At 39.1% G+C, this 21,057-nt stretch overlaps 1 protein-coding gene across 1 annotated transcript in view; it reads right to left on the reverse strand.

The window, feature by feature from the left end:
- Positions 1-13,579: 13,579 nt before the first annotated feature.
- Positions 13,580-21,057, reverse strand: part of LOC309584624 (guanine nucleotide-binding protein G(q) subunit alpha) — a gene marked incomplete at both ends in the record, with an annotated part of 212,661 nt that continues 205,183 nt past the window's right edge. Inside the window, 2 exons of the mRNA XM_082300755.1 lie at positions 13,580-13,770; positions 19,900-20,053. Of these exons, the coding sequence (XP_082156881.1) occupies positions 13,580-13,770; positions 19,900-20,053 (345 nt within the window). The remainder of the gene's footprint in view (positions 13,771-19,899; positions 20,054-21,057) is intronic.

Raw genomic sequence — 21,057 nt, forward strand, 5'->3', positions numbered from 1 at the left:
ATACAACACATACCTTCAAATTCTTCACATCCATGTTCATGCACTAGTAGAAGATAATCAATTGCTGCTCTGTTTTGCAGAGTCGCTTGTCTCACACTCTGAACATCAGTTAACATATCGCTCAGTGCGAGAGAGACAGCATGAGAGTTCTTAGCCAACAGCCTAATTGATCCGTCTTAAGGCTGCTCCTGCAGCAGCACCAGGTAAAAGGAGAGCTGCAGAAAATCTTTGTCCAAAATTCCAAGCTACAAATTTGTCATTACAATCAGATTTATATTGCTCAACAAATCTTTTCTCCCTTCTCTTATGTTCTTTTATCATTTCTGTGTTAGGCGTTAGCAAAGAAAGCTTTCCAAAGCTGCATGGACCTCCCGTAACTTTTGAGGGAATTGCAGGCCAAATTCTGTCTCCGCAAATGAGAAACATCCCTCGTGGCAATTGCAATGGATCCTGGTTAAACGATATGCTCATCTTTACTGTTGAATTGCACCAAGATGTTGCATTTCTATATATTTCGTAATTTGGAGTGACATCCGTTATCTTGTTTTTATTTTGCCTCAACCCTGGAGAACTGAATACTACACAAAACTCCATTTTTATTGAACCAAGAATTTCCAATTCCTGAGGTTCGTAAGGAGCCTCCGGAAGGGATTTGATCCAAACATCCCAATTCTCCACTGGATTTGAACCGAATCGTGAAAGTTTTAGATTAGCATGTTTGGAAGGTGGCCATTTGTTTGCTGGTAATCCCACCAAACATGTTGAAAATGGCTTCTTTGGCCTTGAATGAGTTAGACAGATGGTATCTAGGCCTGATGCATTGGCCAAAGTCTCCCAGACATTTTCTTTTGGTTGCTTTACTGGGAAAGCTGCATTGCTTAAGGCAATCAGTGAGATGATAAGGCACAAGTGTAATACCTGATTGAACTTCATTCTCAACAGCTTTATCCCATATAAGAATCTCTGATCTGTAACAGAACTTCTAACCCATGCTTACATACAAAATTTACACCATTAACTTTCCCACTTTTTGCATAATATTCAGTCCACTGTTCTTGCACACAAAAACACAATTGATGTCTGTGGCATCGACAGTAGTGTTGACGCTGATTCACGTCTGCGTGCTCGCCTCCTTGTTCCCAGAGTCGATTCCTGCTTGTTTCTGGACTTGATAAGGTTTCACGTTTTTTGCTGGAATCCACTTCAGTCCTGCACCTGTTGAGACACAAGCATACCCTTTGCCCCAAGTTATTAGTTGAAATGGACCCTCGATCTTTCCCGTCTCTAAATCTTTGATCAACACTAAAGGATTTTCTCTCAATTTTGCCTGAGTACTATTTGAAAAATGCCTGATAATTGGTGGAGTAGGTTCTGAAAAGGAGCTATTCAGGAAGTTTAAAACATACAAAGCTTTGTTCAATTGCATCTGAGGCGTAGCCTCTGCTTCCCCCCTTTTCTGTTTATCTAAAAGGGATTTTAAGGTATGGTGTGTTCTCTCAATGATGGCTTGGCCTGTAGAAGAATTAGGAATGCCAAATATGTGACGAACACCCCAATTCTTCAAAAATGTGTCAAGGGTTCGTCCTCTGTAAGCTGGACCATTGTCTGTTTTAATTTCCTGAGGAACACCCAATGCTGCAAATGCTTGTAAAAAATGTCGACATGCATGTTTTGCTGTTTCGTCTACATGTAAGGAAGCAAAGACTGCACCTGAGAAGGTGTCCACAGATACATGAATATTTTTAAATCTCCCAAATAATGGGTATTTTGTAACATCTGTCTGCCATAATTGCAGGCTCTGCAATCCTCTTGGATTGACTGCACCTGTGGATACAGGGGGTTGCACAAGCTGACAGTCTGGACAGGCACTTATAATGGCCTTCGCTTGATCTTTAGAAATGCGAAATGTGCCCATTAGCGCTTGTGCATTCTGATGAAAAAATGCATGACTTAATTTTGCTTGATCAAAAATGTTTGGCAAAGTGTTTGAAATGACCATGGTCAATTTGTCTGCTTGTGCATTTCCCTCTACCAAAAATCCCGGGAGAGAAGAGTGTGCTCTGATATGGGAGATAAAATATTTGTGTTCTCTCTGTTCTAATAATTTTTTCAAACACAAAAGATAAGAACACAGATCCTTATTATCAACTTCTTTCAAAAAATGATCCTTCTATTATTTTAATTATATTTGCTACATAAGCTGAATCTGCAACTAGATTGAGTGGTTCTTGAGACAAATGAAATGCATGAACAACCGCTGCTAATTCCACAATCTGAGGTGAGCCTTGCACTTTTTGAATATCTGATTCCCATTTTTGTGTAGTTGCATTCTGCCATGTTATTACTGACTTCTGTGTTTTCCCTGAACCATCCGTAAATAACGTTATGGCATCTAATGGCACTTCACTTACAGGTTTTTCTCTGAAGCTTACTTTTGCTTGTAGCAGTTTGTAGCTTGGAATTGAACAAACGCCTGAGTAATCTAACAATGCAACCTGCAAATCATCTGATTTTTGCATTGCCCAATCAAAATATTTCCTTTTTAAAGGCAGATATATTGTCATGAAGTCCTTGCCTGCCATTGTTAGCAACCTTGCTCTAGCTCTGATTATAATTTGAGCTGCCATTTCTAAAGTTGTGAAAATCGTCTTAGGGGATCTATAGGGCAGAAAAATCCACTCTAATATCAATAGAGGATCTCGCTGTGACGAGTCCCATTGAAATATGAGACCATACAATTGCATCTTTTCTCCTAACACTGCAAGGAAAAATGGTTGGCTCAGTATAAAGCGATGTGCTTGTCTCTGCTGAAGAGCTTCAGTAATCTTTCCAAGAGATTCTTGAGCTTCCGTTGAGAGGGATCTAGGCAAATTGATATTACAGTCCCACCTTAAGAGGTTAAAAAGTGGTGCAAGTTCATCATTTGTGATTCCCAAGATTGGTCTGATCCAGTTAATCTCTCCCAAAAGCTGTTGTAGAATTTGCAGGTTTTTAACTTGAGTTCTAACTTTTATTTTCTGTGGTCTTATTGCTTGCTCTGTAAGTCTCCATCCTAGATATTTCCACAGTGAATTTTCTTGGATTTTAGAAGTAGAGATTTCCAATCTGGCATTTTGGACTTCTGTAATCACACTATCACAAACTCTTTGTACCTCTTGTTGTGTGGGCGCTGCAATGAGCAGATTATCCATATAATGAATGATCATTGCTTGTGGATGTTTCTTTCACGCTGGATATAATGCTCGCGCCACACACCATTGACCAATAGTTGGAGAATTTTTGAGACCTTGTGGAAGAACAACTGTCGCGGGTTCGGTTTGCAACCGGGCAGAAACACCAATTTAGTGTAGTGGTTTGGTCCAAAATACTCATTACTGTTTATCTGCTGTGAGATAAGAATTAGGAGAAATGCAAAGCAGGCACCAAACTTGAAAGAATATAAAGTTTATTAACAGACCTAAAAGAGGGAGGAAAAAAAATTATACCACCTTCAGAACTCTCCTCCTCCCCCCACCTTCCTCCCTTCTCCCACTAACAATGTAAAAAGACAACCCTTAAGATGTTCAGTCTGTTTACCACTTCCATAATAACCTTGTTTAGTCCATTTAGAAAGAGAAGTCTCTTCTTGCTCATGCTATGAAAACATTATCACAACGAGACAGCCGTCCACTTCCAAATATTGTTCAGTCCATTTAGGAAGAGGAGTCTCTCTGCCTGCGTGTGAGTCCTTTCCCCCGACTTGCAGCTTTTCCCGCAACTGCTTTCGAGGGTCCACTCTTGAAGTTTCTTGGGGTACAGTTTTAAGGTTGAGCCGTTCAGAAACAAAAACAGAGGCCCTTCTCCTTCCCTGGGAGCAAAGGGTCTTCATCATCTTCATCATTAAGACTATCTCTGGGAGCATCTCTAGGTACTGAGGTTTTCTCCTTTCCCGTTTGGAGCAAAAGTCCTCATCTGGTTCATCTCTCCCTGTCCAAACTTCTCATGAAATTACAGCTGCGTCAGCATCTGCCTATCTCGGCGCAGGTGCTTTTGCTTACGAGTTGAACACTCCACCCCCCATATCTTCATGAAATTACAACAGGGTACTCTGATATATCATAGCTTCACAACAGAATTTCAGCTTTAAGCATCTCCTCTCTCTCTTCCCTCAGGTTTTCAGCTCTTCACAGCAGTAAAAGGGTTAATCTCACCTCGGCCTTGCAGCTTTGCAGCTGGAATGTTGAATTTTTCTTATCGCAGTGGAGAGGGGGGAGAGCCGAGCCGCTCCGGCTGCCCACGGCAAGGCAGTGGGGGGGGTTCCATGGCTGGAACAGGTCCATGGCTCCAGGATGGCCGTGGCCCGGCCCGGCCTGGCCCAAGCAGGGCCTGGCCGGGCCCGCTGGCCCCCACACGGGGCCCGCAGCCACCTGTGCCAGCGCCGGAAACGAGAGAGAGCTTGGAGGGGGAGTTTGCCTATTCTTAAATGTGGATCACAGAGGTGTTCACAACTTTAAGTGGCTTAGAGAATTGTCCATATTCAAACTGGCCAGCTGATAGGTTCTATCAGTTCCCAGAGGAAACTGTAAGCACCCCTTAGCAAGGACGTCCCTTCCGGGACTATGCTTGCTAACCTATGACAACAACCCAATGATATCTTTGCAGAGGTTCTTGTCTGTTGATGCTTGGGACAGAAAATGCAAATCGAGGAGCATCCTCTGGATGGAGTGGGATGTTGAAGAAACAATCTTTGAGATCAATGATTACAAGTGGCCAATCTCTCGGAATCATCGAGAGAGATGGAAGTCCAAGTTGAAGTGGTCCCATTTCTTCAATGACCTCATTAATCTTTCTGAGGTCATGAAGCAATCTCCATGCACCAGAGATTTTCTTATGAATGACGAATACTGGAGAATTCCAGGGACTATTAGTTGGTTTTATGTGGCCTTTTTGCAATTGTTCTTTAACAAGACTCTTGAGAGCACTCAATTTCTTCTCTTCCAGGGGCCACTGGTCCACCCATACAGGTTCATCTGTTTTCCAGGTTAATTTCAAGGTGGTGAGTGCTGCAGCGACTATTAAAAATCCACTTCTATTTTTGTTCCCCATTGTGATAAGATGTCTCTTCCCCATACTGTGATGGGCTTCTGCACAATGAAAGGACGAATGATTGCTGGTTTTCCTCCGGGTCCTGAAACAACAATTGCATGCTCACTCTGCAGGCATAAGGTATTTCCTCCAATACCTGAAAGCGAGTTCAGAGGTGCTTTCAAGCGCTATTCTTTGGGCCAAAAGAGATAAGAGATGACTGTAACATCCGCACCAGTGTCTAACATTCCCTTAATTGAGATTGTCTTATCTCCACATGTTAAACTGCAAACGAGCACAGGTCGATCACAGCCTATCTGCTTCATCCAACTGGCATGAATGTCCACGTCTTCAATGTCAACTGAAGCTTGTTGATCAGTCACTGGCATGATCTGCTCTGTTGAGTGAGATGGTAAAGCAATAGCTTTGGCTATTGGAGTATTTTCTGGAATAACTAGTGGAGGACGTAAAGGTTGAGCCAAAACTGTTAGCTCTTCATTTTGATCTGCTGAAACAATTGATGGAAAAACAATGAGCCCTATGATGCTAGATCTTTCCTTGCCCACTATTAAAAAGTCTTGTCTCTTCCAAGATGTTCCAGTGACCCCTGTGGATATCACTGCATGATTTTCGTTCATAAAACATACTAATTTGGAATATGCCAATTCACATTGCGCCCCTGGTGGCAGCAATTCTGGGTCACTGGGAAATCTGCAGATGGTCTGGCTGACGGAGTTTGAGTGACCCTCTCCAATAACTGTGTTCCTTGTGGGATTGCGGATGGAGCCATCACCATTACTTGTGTCATAGCGCGTTGGCGTCTCGCGCTCTTTTTCAAGTTTCCCAGAAGTGGTAAAACATTCCCATCCACATCTGTTCTGGCGCGACATTGATTGGCATGATGTCTTCCTCTTCTACATCTTGGACAGAGGCCTGATATTTTCACTTTTTTTCAGGTCCTGGACAATACTTTTTCATGTGTTCATGTCTTTTGCATTTAAAACATGGTCTCCCAATGAATTCTGCCGCCATCGCTTGTGTAGAGTTACTTTGTTGCAGATCTGAGCGAAGCGCTGATATTTGTTCTTTAAGAAGTCTTTCAAGCTCTTGTCCAAAAGCATTCGCTTGGGATGTTGCAACATGCTGAGGTGTGCCCACCTTACTGCAAGCTTCTATCATTTCAGTTATGGTTGCGTGACCAGGTATAGCACTGATTATACGTTTGCATTAGCGTTTGCAAAAGCAAGACTTTGTAGCAGATATGGTTTTGCCGCTTTGTCACTGATTTGTCTGTCCAAGGCTTGCTTTAGACGATCAACGAATGAAGTAAAACTTTCAGCAAAACCTTACTTTACTTCTGTGTAGATGCCTTCTGGGGTTCGAGTAGGTGGAATTTGTAAGATTGCTGTTTGTGCCGCTTCTTTGATATCTATAAGGACATTTCGAGGCAAAACCACTGCCTGATCTTCAGGTCTAGCATGAGGTCCATCACCAGCCAATTGCTCTAATGTAAAGGCTGCATGTGGTCCTCCTGCATATTTCTCTCTTAGCTCACCAAGTGCTTTTCTCCATCTTGCATCCCATAGCAGGAGTTGTGCATCTGTAAGTATTGCTGAGGCAATGCTTCTACAATCAAAAGACACTAAATCATAATTGTTAAATGTGCCTCTCAAAAGCTGTTTGAAGTATGGACTTCCCAGTCCATGATTCTTCACTGCATCCATTAAATCTTTGATAACTTGATGATCCAAAGGATGCCATGTAGGAGGATTTTGATTATGTCTGGTATACGCAACCGGCATTACAATGCTATCTGTTTCAGCCATAGTAAAATTCCTGTCGAAGATCTTTTTTTCTAATATGTGACCAGTCTGTTGTGGTAGCCGTATCTTTTGAAACATATTTATCAGGCGAAACCATATCCATACCAGCATCTCGTAAACTTGCAGCTTGATTGGACTGCAAGGATGCAGGTTCTTCTTTACCGAAGAATCCATGCATTCTATTTTCTTCTCTCCCTCCTGGATGAGGAATAGGGCGCGGTATTCTCGGCTGTGCACAGTAGGGTAATAATCGAGGAGTGGCAGAACCTGCCATTTCAGGTGGCTTTGATCTGGATGCTGAAGGAAAGGGTACAGTGGATGTGGATAGGGTAGTGCCACCATACGGGAAGGATGAGGGGTGGGGACCCAGTGCAGCAGCCTCTTGAGGTAGATAATCTGCACATTCTCTCATTCGGAAGCAAAGATGACGAATAAATTCATCTGAAAGCCGAAAGCGACCTTGGAGAAATGAGGAACTTGGTGTCTGTTGTTGTGAAATTCGAAGCTGTGAAGAAGGCAGATGGGAAGTTGGAGTTCCAGCATTCATTGTAAAAAAACGAGGTGAAGCTCGAGAAGATAGAGGAATGCCTTCTGAAGCTGTGATGGTTACCATATCCTCTGCACTTAGGTCCGGAATAGGCACTCGAGAATGACAAAGTCCCATAAAATCGGCTGAATATCCCTGAGAAGCTCGAGAAGAATGCGTGAAGTGGAATGTCTCGATGCAAGACGTCACTTTGAAAATGAATAACACATGCTTGGTCCTGTTGTGATGGAGCAGGTAACAGTATAGAACTGAGAAAGTTGGCTGCCTCTTCAGGAGATAAAACTTTCTTCATTTCGTCGAAATTATATGGGAGATGTGATTCAACATCCTGTGATTGTAGTGCTAATTGTCTGAATGGTGTTGCTAGAGGGATGAGAGGTGGTAAATGCGATGATGAGACAATAGTTGCTGACATACTTCTGCTGTAAATTCTCTGCTGTGGCTGCGGTGCAGACGAGGGCTGTGTTGACACAGAGCTGGTAGGAGGTGGAGATGCTGAAAGCTTGTACAACGGAGCTGCCATTGCCGATGAAATTGCAGTGCTGGCTGGAGATGTCATGCGTACCGGCTGTGCCGGCGTAGCAGCTGAAGCGTCCGTGTGTGGCTAGTGTGCGGGGCGGGTGGTCGGGATCGTGGGTGGGGCCAGGCTGGCCTGAGAAGCGCTGGTGCCGGGGAGCGGTGGCGTAGCTTAGCTGGAAGCGGGGGCGTGGTTGACGCCCCGGCCAGGGCTAGGGGCCGGGCTAGGAGCGACTTGACTTGCAAGCGGAGTTGCCGAGGTAACCGCGGTATCTGTAGATGGGTGGCTAATGCCGCGCCGCGCAGGCGTGGAAGCGAGGTCTCCCGAACGCGGAAGTAAGGTTGGGCTGGCAGCGGCGGGAGCGATGACTTCGGGGCCATGTGAGAAGCCACAGGGTGGCCGGGTGTAGGGTTAAAATGTAGCAAGAAGCCCTTGAAGCAGCAGCGGAAAACAGCGGGGCTGGGCCGAGAATCGCTCCCCTGAATAGCTCACCGGCCATAGCTGGTCCTGCGGTCGGGCCGCACAGAGGGGCGACCCCAGTGGGGTATGTCGGGCTTTCGGCATAGCGCGCACTGGCTCTGGGCTCCCGAGCAAGCAGAGGAACAGAGAAGAAAGCTGGCAAGGCCAGTCACAGGAGAAGAAAAAAAAACGGGCAAAAACCACAAAGCAACAGTATCCCTAATCAGAGGCACTGTGCTGCGTGGCTGCTGAGATGAATTGCCCCACCAGAAGGAAGTAACCCCTTGCCCCCAACCCTCATAGGATCCTGGGCTGGCTCTCACCCATCGTGATACTCCCGGAACCAGGGGGGCAGTGACCATTTCCAGACACAAAACAAAACCAAAAAAAAGGATATGGGATATAAACCCTTCCCAAGATGAATATTTGTCATAAGAAATATTTTGGGAGAACAAGCCCAAATATATTTCAGAAAAGCTAAATGTCAAGGAACGAAGAAGATACTATAGTACAAAGCTATGGTGAAAAGTACTCTATTTTTAACCAACACAATTGTTGAGGAGCAGCCTTTATGCATTAGTTTTTTAAACAGAAAACCAAAAAACCACACCCTATTTTTGTCCCCCAAACAATACACAATACATGCATTTAAATGACACTTTAGAATAACAAATATTATCTTTATTTTGTTAAACACTGCAAATTTTTAAAAGGTATCTGACACCCCTTCCAATATATTGGCAAAAAAAAAGGATTTTCTGCAGCATGATAAATAGGAAATCCAGCAATAGACTTCATCTTAGACCATCTTTTGATAGAAAAACCCCCAACACCACAAAAACAGCAATCTCATTCTTATTACCAAGAGTAAGATAGATCTGGTTGAATTCTCTTGCATTTTTGACACTATCTTCAACATCAACTTTGCCCAAATGATTCTTCTATTTCTTTTTTTTCCTGCTGTAAAAAAGCTCGAGTGAAAGTTACAGTAAAATCCTTGTAACTAGATAAACCATGACCCTCAATGGATAACTTATTACATGAAAATGTATGTTTTGACTGATAAATGGTAAATAAAATAAAAAACAACAACAGAAAAGAGGAACTATCAGTGGTTCTTTTCAAATCAAAATACATTGTTTTTCATTATCTCTACTAAACTAGCAAATTGGACAGGGACATACGACCTTAGTTGTTTATGTCCAAAGAGGGACTTTATCTGCAAAAGTGTGAACGTCTCAAATAACCATTAAATATCTACAACAGGCCATTTTAATTTCCTTACTTGTGACACTCTCCAAAACATATTTAATTTATTGATTTCTTAGAGGTAGGCAATTTGTAAGCCTTGTTAATATACTGTGCACACTTCATTAGTTTGCTAATGTAATGCAGGATAATCATGCACAGACCTTCAATACCAGAAGCACATATAATAAATTATTTGGGCATTATTTTTCTTTTCCATATGGGTTAACGTCTCTGTTTTCTCCTATTATTTCATTATTTTGTGAAGAATGCATAACAAGGGAAGGGTCATTAAGCTGAGCAATGTGAAAGTCTTGCATCTCATAACCGAAAGCTCGGAGTCTAACAATATCTTCATATGCAGCCCTTTTATCACCTTTTAAAGTTTTTGCAAATCATGCAGTCAATTCTGAGTGATAACCAGCATAAAGCCTCTTCTCCACTTTCAAACTTTAAAAAGCATTTCACAATCGTGGCAGTATGATTTTAAATTACAGATTACCTTGAAAATCAAAAGTCTGAATTATAAAAGTAAACTGCCCTTATAGCTTCATCATCCTATATATGTCAACAAAGTGCCAGCTAATTAGTGAAAAAAGCAAGTTTAAGGGTTTTGTAAAACATATTTACAGCTTTCTTGTACACCTAGAATACAGTTTTCCAATATGTTTTCCTTCTCTCCTCTCCCATTTATGACATTCAATGAAACAATGTAATTTTGCAAAATTAAAAGGGTTCTTGTCTTATTTTTGCCTTCAGCTTCATGTTAGAGGCACATACTTCTAGACTCAAGCACTATAATGCATAGTGGAAATCACCAATTAAAACAGCAACAGCAATGGAATATATTGCAAATGAGAACATCTGTCATTTAAAAATGAAATGTTTTTGTAAACACTGTCACACTGCAATGCTGTGTTAGGTGAATCATGTAAGGCTTGCATTAGCATGCTGACTATATTTTTTCAGAATATGTTTAAATTATCTAAACATTGTCACAAGTTCAACTCGATTAAAATATACCAGAAGTAGCCCAGTGGCACACACACTTGAATTTTGCAATCTCAATATATCTATAAAACGTGAGTAAATTTTTGGTTTGTTTTTATACAAAATTTTTTGTATTAAAACTTAAAACCCCATACACCCCCCCCAATATTCCATGATAAAACAAACCCAAATCTTCATTAGACAACACTGGCTTTTTTTTTTTTTTTTTTTGCTGTTTTTCCCCCTACAGTTCTATTTATATCACTAAATCCAAGGTGGCCAATGCATTCACTGGCTGAAAGAAGGGATATTATCATGCGCTCCAGAGTCAATGGTTAAAACAGAAGATTTGTTATGTTTATAAGTAAGATCAGGGCCAATGTTATAATTACATATATAACAAGAACAGCTGTTCTGATGATGCATTTAGAATGTCAGTGTCACTTTATAGCCTTCAACTACATGCTTTAGCTTTATTAAAAAAAATTTTCTAACTCCTTAAAATTTTTAACATTAGCAACTAGGTTGTTGTTAGATCTATGGTTTCTGTAATTTCTGAATTAATGTTTAACTGATCTGATGTTTTGTATCTTTTTATTATATTTTTAGGGAAATAGCGTATACCCATTAGTATTTATGTTCAATGGTTTGAAATGTCTCTAAATTCACTTTTCTAAGAAAGGCTATTAGAAAGGTAAAATTAACTGAAATTCAATCTGCCAAATACAAATTGATATTTAAGAGCTTATATTCTAATCCTAGATATAATGGCATAAATTCTTCCAACAAAAACAGCTTCTACATCTGTATAAAGCCCTGACAAGATTTAAGTATTGTTTTGATTATGGATGTCCTCTGTGTGTCTCCAATTTCAGGAATGTACAAATGATTCTATATAGCACAATGCTAGTACAATTCTGTACTATGATAAGCTTTTTTTGTTGCTTTTAAAATAAAAACAACAAATACCTAGTCAGGAATAAACTGAAAAAAATTTACATTCTTCTCTTAAAAAAGTAAATAAAATAACATTATTAAAAATGTGAATTAGCTATAAGACATTATACAATTACATAGATACATATCAACACAGCACATTCAATTTGCCAAAAATTAATGAATATAAAGACAATATGGATGCTGGCATATATATGTATGTACAATGATTATAGCATTCATAATTGCACTATACCTACAATCAGTTTCCAATTATAAGGTGTTTTATGAGGGAACAAAAACTAGCAACTATTCTTATTAATGTTGTTTTAGAGTGGGGAGTGTTAAGGATGAAAAGCATCTCATTAGTATTTATTGTTAACTTTGTTACTCAAGTAATAAGAGATTGTTTTTCCGCCTCTCCTTTGCTGCTGAGAGGCAGCAATTTCTGTGCTAAGTGCACCCTATTGCTACTTGGCAACATAAGTAATCCATTTATGTCTGACCTCAGAGTTCTCTGTGGTGTGCTAGCAATCATGCACCTGGTCAAAAAAATACCTTTCAACCTAAGCTGCTCATTGATGTGTGCTACATTTTTGTTATTAAAAATTTGCATGTTTAAATTTCAAGAGTGATTTGCATTAAGAAATCTTTCTAAAGAACAAGAGAGACTATTTTGCATGAAACCTATAAAATGTCTGTGAATAGGTTAAGAGGCAACCTTATCAAGAAAGGTTTCTGAATGTGATCATTCATCAATAATTTCATGCTATACAAAGGTGCTTTGATATTATTAGAGAAAACATTGTATGCAATCTCATGCCATCTCTGACATAAGGAGAGAATTAAACTGTCTTCTATACACATATACTGAGTAGCATATTCACTCACGTTGTTTTTGGCATTACAAAATGGAACACTTAATAAAAACAGGAACATATGAGTTAAAACTATGTTTATCATTTGGCAGTTGACTCAATCAGGTCAATTCCCAATCCATTAGTTTGGCATTTCAATCAGTATTGTATGTTTCAAAAGTATTGGTTTCATAAAGAGCCATATTTGGCAAGATTTTATACAACAAAAAATATTTTTTCTACTGTGGAAAAACACACTTTAAAAAAGCTCAAACTTAAGAAAAAATGCACACAACTGAAAAATAAACCCCTACCCCTGTTTCAGGCTGTAGCCACTGGGGAGAATGTAGTGTCCATGACATTTCTACTGGTCATTCGTGAATAAAGAAAAGAGAAAATAATGGCACATGGCAATTAAAAAGAGATTCTATGATATTCTATGAACATCTGAGGTTTATGTCTTTAATTATTCATTACTGTCTTCTATACATCTTTTTGAACTGTGAAAGTATGTTTAAATTCTAAATCCATACACAACTATTTCTATTTTGCAATTCACAATATTCTAGTCTCAGAAGTGAAGACAGAATGAGAACACTAATTTTAAGAATTAAAAAAATCATACTATCAGTACTTTTGATCCTTTAGAGAAAGCACATTCTGTAAAATTTTAATGACTGATAGCTTCACTTCTGATGATAGTAATTTTCTTGACCAAATCACTCAACAGAAAATATATTATCAAGGAATGGAAGTGGTAAAATGGCCACTGTACTTTTAAAATATAGAGGGGGGAGGAAGGAGGGAGAGAAAGGGTCCAGGAAAGAGGAAACCAGCTTGATTTTGCTTCAATAGCAAAAACCTGTTATCCTTTGTATGACTGAGAATTTAGAACCCACTGAGTCACAAGATTTTGCCTAAAAATAAGAAAATGTACTGTGAATGTACTTCAGCATCTTTTGGTTTTCCTCCATATAGTTTAAATAAAATCATAATATTAACTAAAACACTGTGAACATTCACAGAGTGCAGGCCAGCAATAAATTAGTATTATGCAATTTGTTTTCACAGATAATACAGTCCCTCTTGTGCATCTTCAGTCACGCAAAGGTGGTCTTGGAGGGCCTCTTAGGCACAGTTAGACCAGGTTGTACTCCTTCAGGTTTAACTGTAGAATCGTGTCCTTAACAGCAGCAAAGACAAAGCGTATATTCTCTGTGTCTGTAGCACAAGTGAAGTGGGAGTAGATAATTTTGTCACTGTCTGGATTCAGGTCTACAAACATCTTCAAGATGAACTCTCGTGCCGCTTGTGCATCCCGTTGTGGTCCTGATAATTAAGAAGAAAAAGTCAGTTTCTCCTAAAGTCAATTCAGCATTTGAGCTTATTTAGGAGAGGAACCTCAGGAGCAGAAAACAGAAGAAAGACTCAGTCTGTGATCCTTGTATAAGAGAGGAAGGGAAAAATTCTACTAACAAATACTACCATATACTATTTTTTCCCAGTAGGAACCATTAAAAAATAAAAATTGAAGGAAATTCCAGAAGTTGATCATAGAAGAGCTGTTCTTTTTGTGCTGACTATCCTCTTTCTTCCATAAGGTGTTAAAAAAGGAGAGATGAACTTGATGACCCCACGAAATGAACAACAGAACAATTAGTTGCTTTATACTCATAAATATATTAAAAATTAATAGATTTGGCCCATTTTCAGTCTACTATATTTAAACTATACTTAAGTACATTCTTTTAAAATGTAGCATAACCAAGTTACATCTTAAACTGGTCTGACACTGTCCCCAACAGAATTTAATTTACTTTAGTGATAGTAAAATATACATGCTTGCTAGTTGAAGTTGTTCAATTTAAAAACTTAATGTTCTAACAAATCAATTTTCTAAATTATATATAACAATTCTATTAAATTTAAACAAAGTCTGTAATTCTCAGAACACAAAGTCTATGTAACCAAACTGCATAGTCTGCTTTGCATAAGGCAGAAGGCAAAATAACGACTTCCAATATATAGGAGTGAGGATTGGTTCATGTTCACAGACAAAAGAGTAGCACAGAAGTAGGAACATTAGACACAAGTTATTTTTTCCTATACTGTATATACATATACTGTTCCAGTGCAATTTTCAAAGGCCACTATTCCATTGTTCTCCTGTTTTTGCAATGTGGGTTTCTACAGAACATGTATGTTTGCTGTGCCTCTTCCTCCTATCTCCTCATTAGTCTTGTTCTTGTTATATGACAATATAAATACCAGCTCTCAGCTGTTATATAGTTCTGTCCTTCAATGGTTGTGAAATCTGTACTTAGGGAGTTAGCTTGTGCCCACATAACTTTCAATGACTGCACAATAAAACTTATTTTTAATATTTAAATAAAAAAATAAACATTTCTAATTTGGATAAATCCACAAATTAGGTAACAATGGAATCACAAAAGATAAAATACTTTCTGATATCTATTGGTTGCAAAGCCTTGTGGAAGGAGAACATGATTCTACAGTATCTTGTATGCACATGAATATGTATGTGCATATATAGACACATACACAGACTACACATTTTCTGATATGTAGAGAAGGACATAAACATAATAATTTCTCTGAACTAGGACAAAGAGGACTTCAAAATTTTTTAAATTTCTAAACGCAACAGATTCTAGCCTTTAGCTTCATCACATATTCTATAGAAACAGCAGCAAAATTAAAATCCTTACTAATTTTTTTTACTCTTAAGAAGTATAAATATTTGCAAAAGAGACTCAAACACTTTCAAAGACAATGATTTCTTCAAAATAAGCCATTTATTGTTTTTATCAACTTCCTAGAATTTTGTTAAACAGTTTTACAGTGGGTAGGCACAGGCAGGTTTGTCCCTCTTTTAAAATCTACTGCACTATTCAAAGCCCATATCCAAATTTTGCTTGCCTAATAACGTGTGTGGTTATTATAATGTAATTTAATTTTTTTCTGACTGGAATTCAAGTACGGAAAACTGAGATTAAAAAGAAAGTTTGCCATCTAAGGTATTTAGAAAAAGGGAATGAACCAATGCTAGATTTACAATGCTAAATGGTTACAATCTAAATAATCTTGGAAAAGAATTATAATACAAATCAGTAGGTTTCTTGTCTTTAGCTCCCTTTTTAGCAGTCTTAAAAGGGTTGCTGTATATGATAGTCAAGTCCCGTATAAAAAGCACTACAATTTAGCTTGGCTACATTAGCTTGGTAATTGTCGTCATTTATTTTCTTTGAAGACTCTGGAGGGGAGTGTGCTCCCACAGATAGATATTTTTTAATTCTTTCCTTCCCAAACATGGCCACTTTTTGTCTTTTTCCTCACTCCCAGCACTTCATTCCAGTCTTTGAGTTGGTCTTTTAGTATGATCTGTGAAAGCATATCTTCATGTGATACTCTGACACTTGAGCACATCTCAGTCTCTCATCCAATGTTGTTATGACATACTGTGCAGTACAACTGCTTAGTTTAATCAGTCCAGTTTGCCATCCTGCTTACCATTTCTCATCCCTATGCTACTTTCTCCATTGTACTACCCACATGGGAAAAGTGATCCAGCTGAAAAATACCTAATTCTGATGAGTTCTCCAAATGTGTCCATCTTCAACATCTCCAAACAGGGTGTTGGAACAGCAGAGAGGGACACACAGAGACCTACGCAAACCAAAGACTTTGCAACTGTCTTGGTTTTGACTGGGATAGAATTAATTTTCTTCTTAGTAGCTGGTTGTATTGTGTCTGACAGAGATAGAGTTCATTTTTCCTTAGCAGCCCTCACAGTGTTTTGCTTGGTAGCTGGAAGGGTGTTGATAACACACCAGTGTTTTGGCTACTGCCGAGCAGCCCTGTCCCTCTAACATTCCTTACCCTCATCAAGGGGCTGTGAGTGGGCAAGATCCTGGGAGGGGACACAACCCAGCCAGCTGACCAAATTAACCAAAGGGATATTCCATACCATATGATGTCAGTTCAGATATAAAAGCTAAGGGAGAGAGGAGGAACGGGGGAGCATTCATTATTCTACGTTTGTCTTCTGGAGCAACTGCTACGCGTGCTGAAGCCCTGCTTCCTGGGAAGTGGCTGAACATCGCTCTCTGATGAGAAGTAGAGATTAACTTTCCCTTTTGCTTATGTGTGCTCAGACTTTCACTTTTCTTTTTTTGCTTTAGTAAACTGCTTTATCTCAACCTACTAGTTGTTTTCCATCTTATTTTCTGTGCCCTGTCCCACTGGGAAGAAGAGTGATAGAGCAGCTTGATGGGCACCTGGCATTCAGCCAAGGTAAAACCACTACACTGGTACAGTGCTGTGTTTTAGATTTAGTATGAGGATGATGCTGATAACACTGATGTTTTCATTGCTGCTGAGCAGTGCTTACCCTGAGTCAAGGGCTTTTCATTGTCTCATGCTCTGCCAGTGAGGAAGTGCACAAGAAGCTGGGAGGAAGCACAGCTGGGACAACTGACCTGAAGTAGCCAAAGGGATATTCCACACCATGAAACGTCATGCCCAGTATATAAACTGGGGGAAGTTAGCCAGAAGGGGCCAATCATTGCTTGGGGATGGGATGGGCACTAGTCAGTGGGTGGTGAGCAATTATATTGTGTGTTAATTGCTTTTATTGTACATCAATTGTTTTTATTCTGTCCTTTTCATTAATATTATTATTGTTATTATTGTCATTAGTATTATTACTATATTTTACTTCAATTATTAAACTGGTTTTATCTCAAGCCATGGGTTCTGCCTTTTTTCTGATTTGTTTCCCCAGGAAGGGAGGAGTGAGTAAGCAACTGTGTGATACTAAGTTGCCAGATGGGAGTAAACCACAACAGTCATCCATCCCATCTTTCCACCAAAAGAAATCAAATTAAACCATAACCTTCTCTAAGGGGTTAAGTCCAGCAAGATCTGCAGAATTAGAGTAAGACACTTAAAAGACTTTCAGGTATGGCCTACTGGCTATGGCCCTGCTTGTCCATAACCTTTTTTTGTTTCCCTTACCCATGGCAAAGGAGAAGAGGGTTTCTCTGAGCTGACTGACTGAAAACCTGACAACCTTCTATGTTGAAATGACCAGCCTAGTAGATAAGGGGAGAGCAGTGGATATTGTCTACCTGGATTTCAGTAAGGCTTTTGACATTGTCTCCCATAAGATCTTCATAGGGATGCTGATGAAGTATGCACTGGATGGCACACAGTGAGGGGGACTGAAAATGGGCTGAATGTCTGGTGATCAGTGGCACAAAGTCTAGTTGGACGACAGTAACTAGTGAGGTACCCCAGTGGCCAATACTGGATTCAGTCCTATTTAACATCTTCTTTAATGATCTGGATAAAGGAGCAGAGTGTACCCTCAGCAAGTTTGTTGGTGACACAAAACTGGGAGGAGTGGCTCCATCCAGAGGGACCTTAACAGGCTGGACAAATGGGCTGACAGGAACCTCATGAAGTTCAACAAGGGCAAGTGCCAAGTCCTGCACCTGAAGAGTAACAAACCTAGGCACCAATGTATATTGGGGGCCACCCAACTAGAAAGCAACTTGGCAGAAAAGGGACCTGAGGGTCCTAGTGGATACTAGGTTGAACATGAGCCACCAATGTGCCCTTGACACAAAGAAGGTAAATGGTATCCTGGGCTGCATTAGGAGGAATGTTGCCAGCAGGTCAAGGGACATGATCGTTCCCCTCTAATCAGCACTTATGAGACCACACCTGGAGTTCTGTGTCCAGTTCTGGGCTCCTCAGTACAAGAAGACAAGGACATACTGGAAAAGGTCCAGCCAAAGGCCACAAAGATGATTAAAGGACTGGATGAAAAGCTGAGAAACCTGGGACTGTTTAACCTAGAGAAGAGAAGGCTTAGACAGAGATCTTATCAATGTGTACAAATACCTGAAAGAAGGATGCAAAGAAGATGAAGCCAGGCTCTTGTTGATGGTGCCCAGTTACAGAACAAGAAGAAACACAGGAGTTTCCATTTGAACATCAGAAACCCCTTTTTTACTGTGAGGGTGACTGAACATTAGGACAGGTTGCCCAAAAAGGTTGTAGGGTCTCCCTCCTTGGAGATATTCAAAAGCCATCTGGACATATACCTGTGAAGCAGGCGCTAATGACCTTGTTTGAGCAGGGGGGTTGGACTTGATCATCTTCAGAGTTCCCTTCCAACATCAACTCTTGTGTATGAATTTTGTCTGTTTTTTCTGGACAAGCATTTAACACAGGTGTATCTCCACTTAAGTGATCATAACAAAAGGGCCCATACAGCCTTCTCACTTGCAGGATGTCATCTAAGGCACCTGTCACACTTCTAACATGAAAAGACAAGAATATATTCTATTCAACTGTCAATTCTCTTCTGTTTAGTACTATCAAACTAAACTTACACTGATTCATAAATAAGTATGGCCTGATCCTGCAGGCTGTTCACTGTGAACACATCCTTTCCTCTCAAACAGGAAAAACATGAAACTTTTTCCTTCTATCACTATCTAGTTTTGAAAATGAGAGATTTAATCTTTTTTTTTGTAGCTTTTGAATCTGCTTTTCACTCTCTGGTGTGACAAAAGAGATGTTATTATATGAATTTGATTTTTTTCTTTGTTACCAAAGCCTCCACTCAGTTACCTTTGAATACCTAGGTTTTCACCTCAGGAGAACTTTCTCAAAGTGCAGCTTCTTTAGAAGCAGCTGTATGTTCCACATGTTTTCTGGGACAAGCACATTAAATTTCATATAAGTAACATAAAATTAAAATAATGGAAACAAAGAAGAAATGGTACAATAAAAGGGTGGGAGAAGTGATACTGGTTTATCTGAGACCCACAGAGAATTTATGACACTTATCTTCAGATTTCCAGCCTTAAAAAAACAACAAAACACAAACACAATTAAAAAAAAAAAAAAAAAAAGAAGACTATGTGAGACTGAGTAGAATGAGAAATGCATTTTTATATAATTTTAGCTTTATACTTCAGTTCAAATCCTCACCCCAACTTATGAACAAGGACAGAATAAGGTCCATTGCTAATATGATGTTACTCATCTAGAATCAATAATTTCACATGAAAGGTACTGCCATCTTGTCCACTATTAATGAAGGTATAAGATGAAATCCTAGCAATCTAGAAAGTTACACAAGACTTTAGCGACTTTAAAAATTTGAAGCATGAAAAATTGTTATTTTAAAAAATTTTTTTCATTTTCACTTCATTTTTAAAAAACCACTACCAGCAAGTCATTCAACTACAAACTAACCATTTGGTGTACTTAGTACAATTTGTAAAGAAGAAAATGAGTTTAATGAAGAATGGGTGATTATCTTTGTCCTAAGAACCTCTAAGCAAAACATGTGCAACACTATTACATTTGGTCATTACTGCAGTTTAAATGGGGCATGAGCTCTGGTGGCAATATACTTACCATCATACTCTGGGAAATAATCAACTAAATGGGAGTACATAATTTTCTCTTCTAAGAGATCTTTTTTATTTAAGAACAGAATGACCGAAGAATTCTGGAACCATGGATATGTGATAATTGTCCTAAAGAGTGCTTTGCTTTCTTCCATTCGATTCTGGAATTTAGAAAAAAAAGAGATACATTTATGCAGTTGTGAAAATAATTTAATTTTTTTTTTAAATCAATCAATGCAATTCCATTTTAGTTGATAAATATATCCATTTCACATTTTCCATCTTCTTACCAAAATGTAAGATTTAACTGATTCATTTACAATTCATAGGTATGTGGTATATTAAATATGCAGGCAGTTTCCTTTTGCAAACTCAATGACTCAAGCATAATTATTCTTTAGAACACAGGTCATGGACACGATACCTATAACAGGTACTGTTGTAAATACTGACTATGCACAGTTATGATCAGCCAACAAATTCATGGGTACTGAAATGCATGTGGTTCAAGGCAGAGATAAATGTACAACAAGACATAATAACCAAGTTTCAAGAACCTTATTTATTTTATATGAGTTTACTGAACTTTAAATGCAAGTAATCCTTAATTTTTTGAAAGAGATCAGCATTAAAATAGTTCCAGGTAAATTTAGAATTTACTCATTGATAACCTGAGAATATTTGCCCAAATCAAAGGCTTATGACATAAAATCTTACAAATGGTAAATTTGTTTCTAACATCGAGTGAGCCTTTACTTAAGCCTTGCTAAATTGCTCCTGCAAAGCATTTTGCATGACAGTGGAAATTTAAATAAGTGAAGCATACAGTTCTGTTTGCAAGGGCTTCCTGACACTGTAAAATTCTGTGTGGTTCGATACAATTCTGAAGAACTGTTAGGCTGACACGATGTAGGCAATACAGAATCAGAACAAATTGAGTTTGAAACCAGGAATTAACTCTACTTCTTTATTATTTGAAAACTCTAAGGCAGGCCTGATTAGCTACTATGGAAGCTTTTTTTAGGAGATGCCTCCTGAAAACAAGAGTTTCACCACCAAACAGGCTATTATGATATGATTAGTGAGAGATGCCTCTGTCTGAATTAATGTGCAAACTAGACCATATGCCTGTAGATACAAAAATGCTGCTAGCAAGGATTTTCTT

The sequence above is a fragment of the Coloeus monedula genome, assembly GCF_965178545.1.
Source record: "Coloeus monedula genome assembly, chromosome: W".
NCBI lineage: Eukaryota > Metazoa > Chordata > Aves > Passeriformes > Corvidae > Coloeus > Coloeus monedula.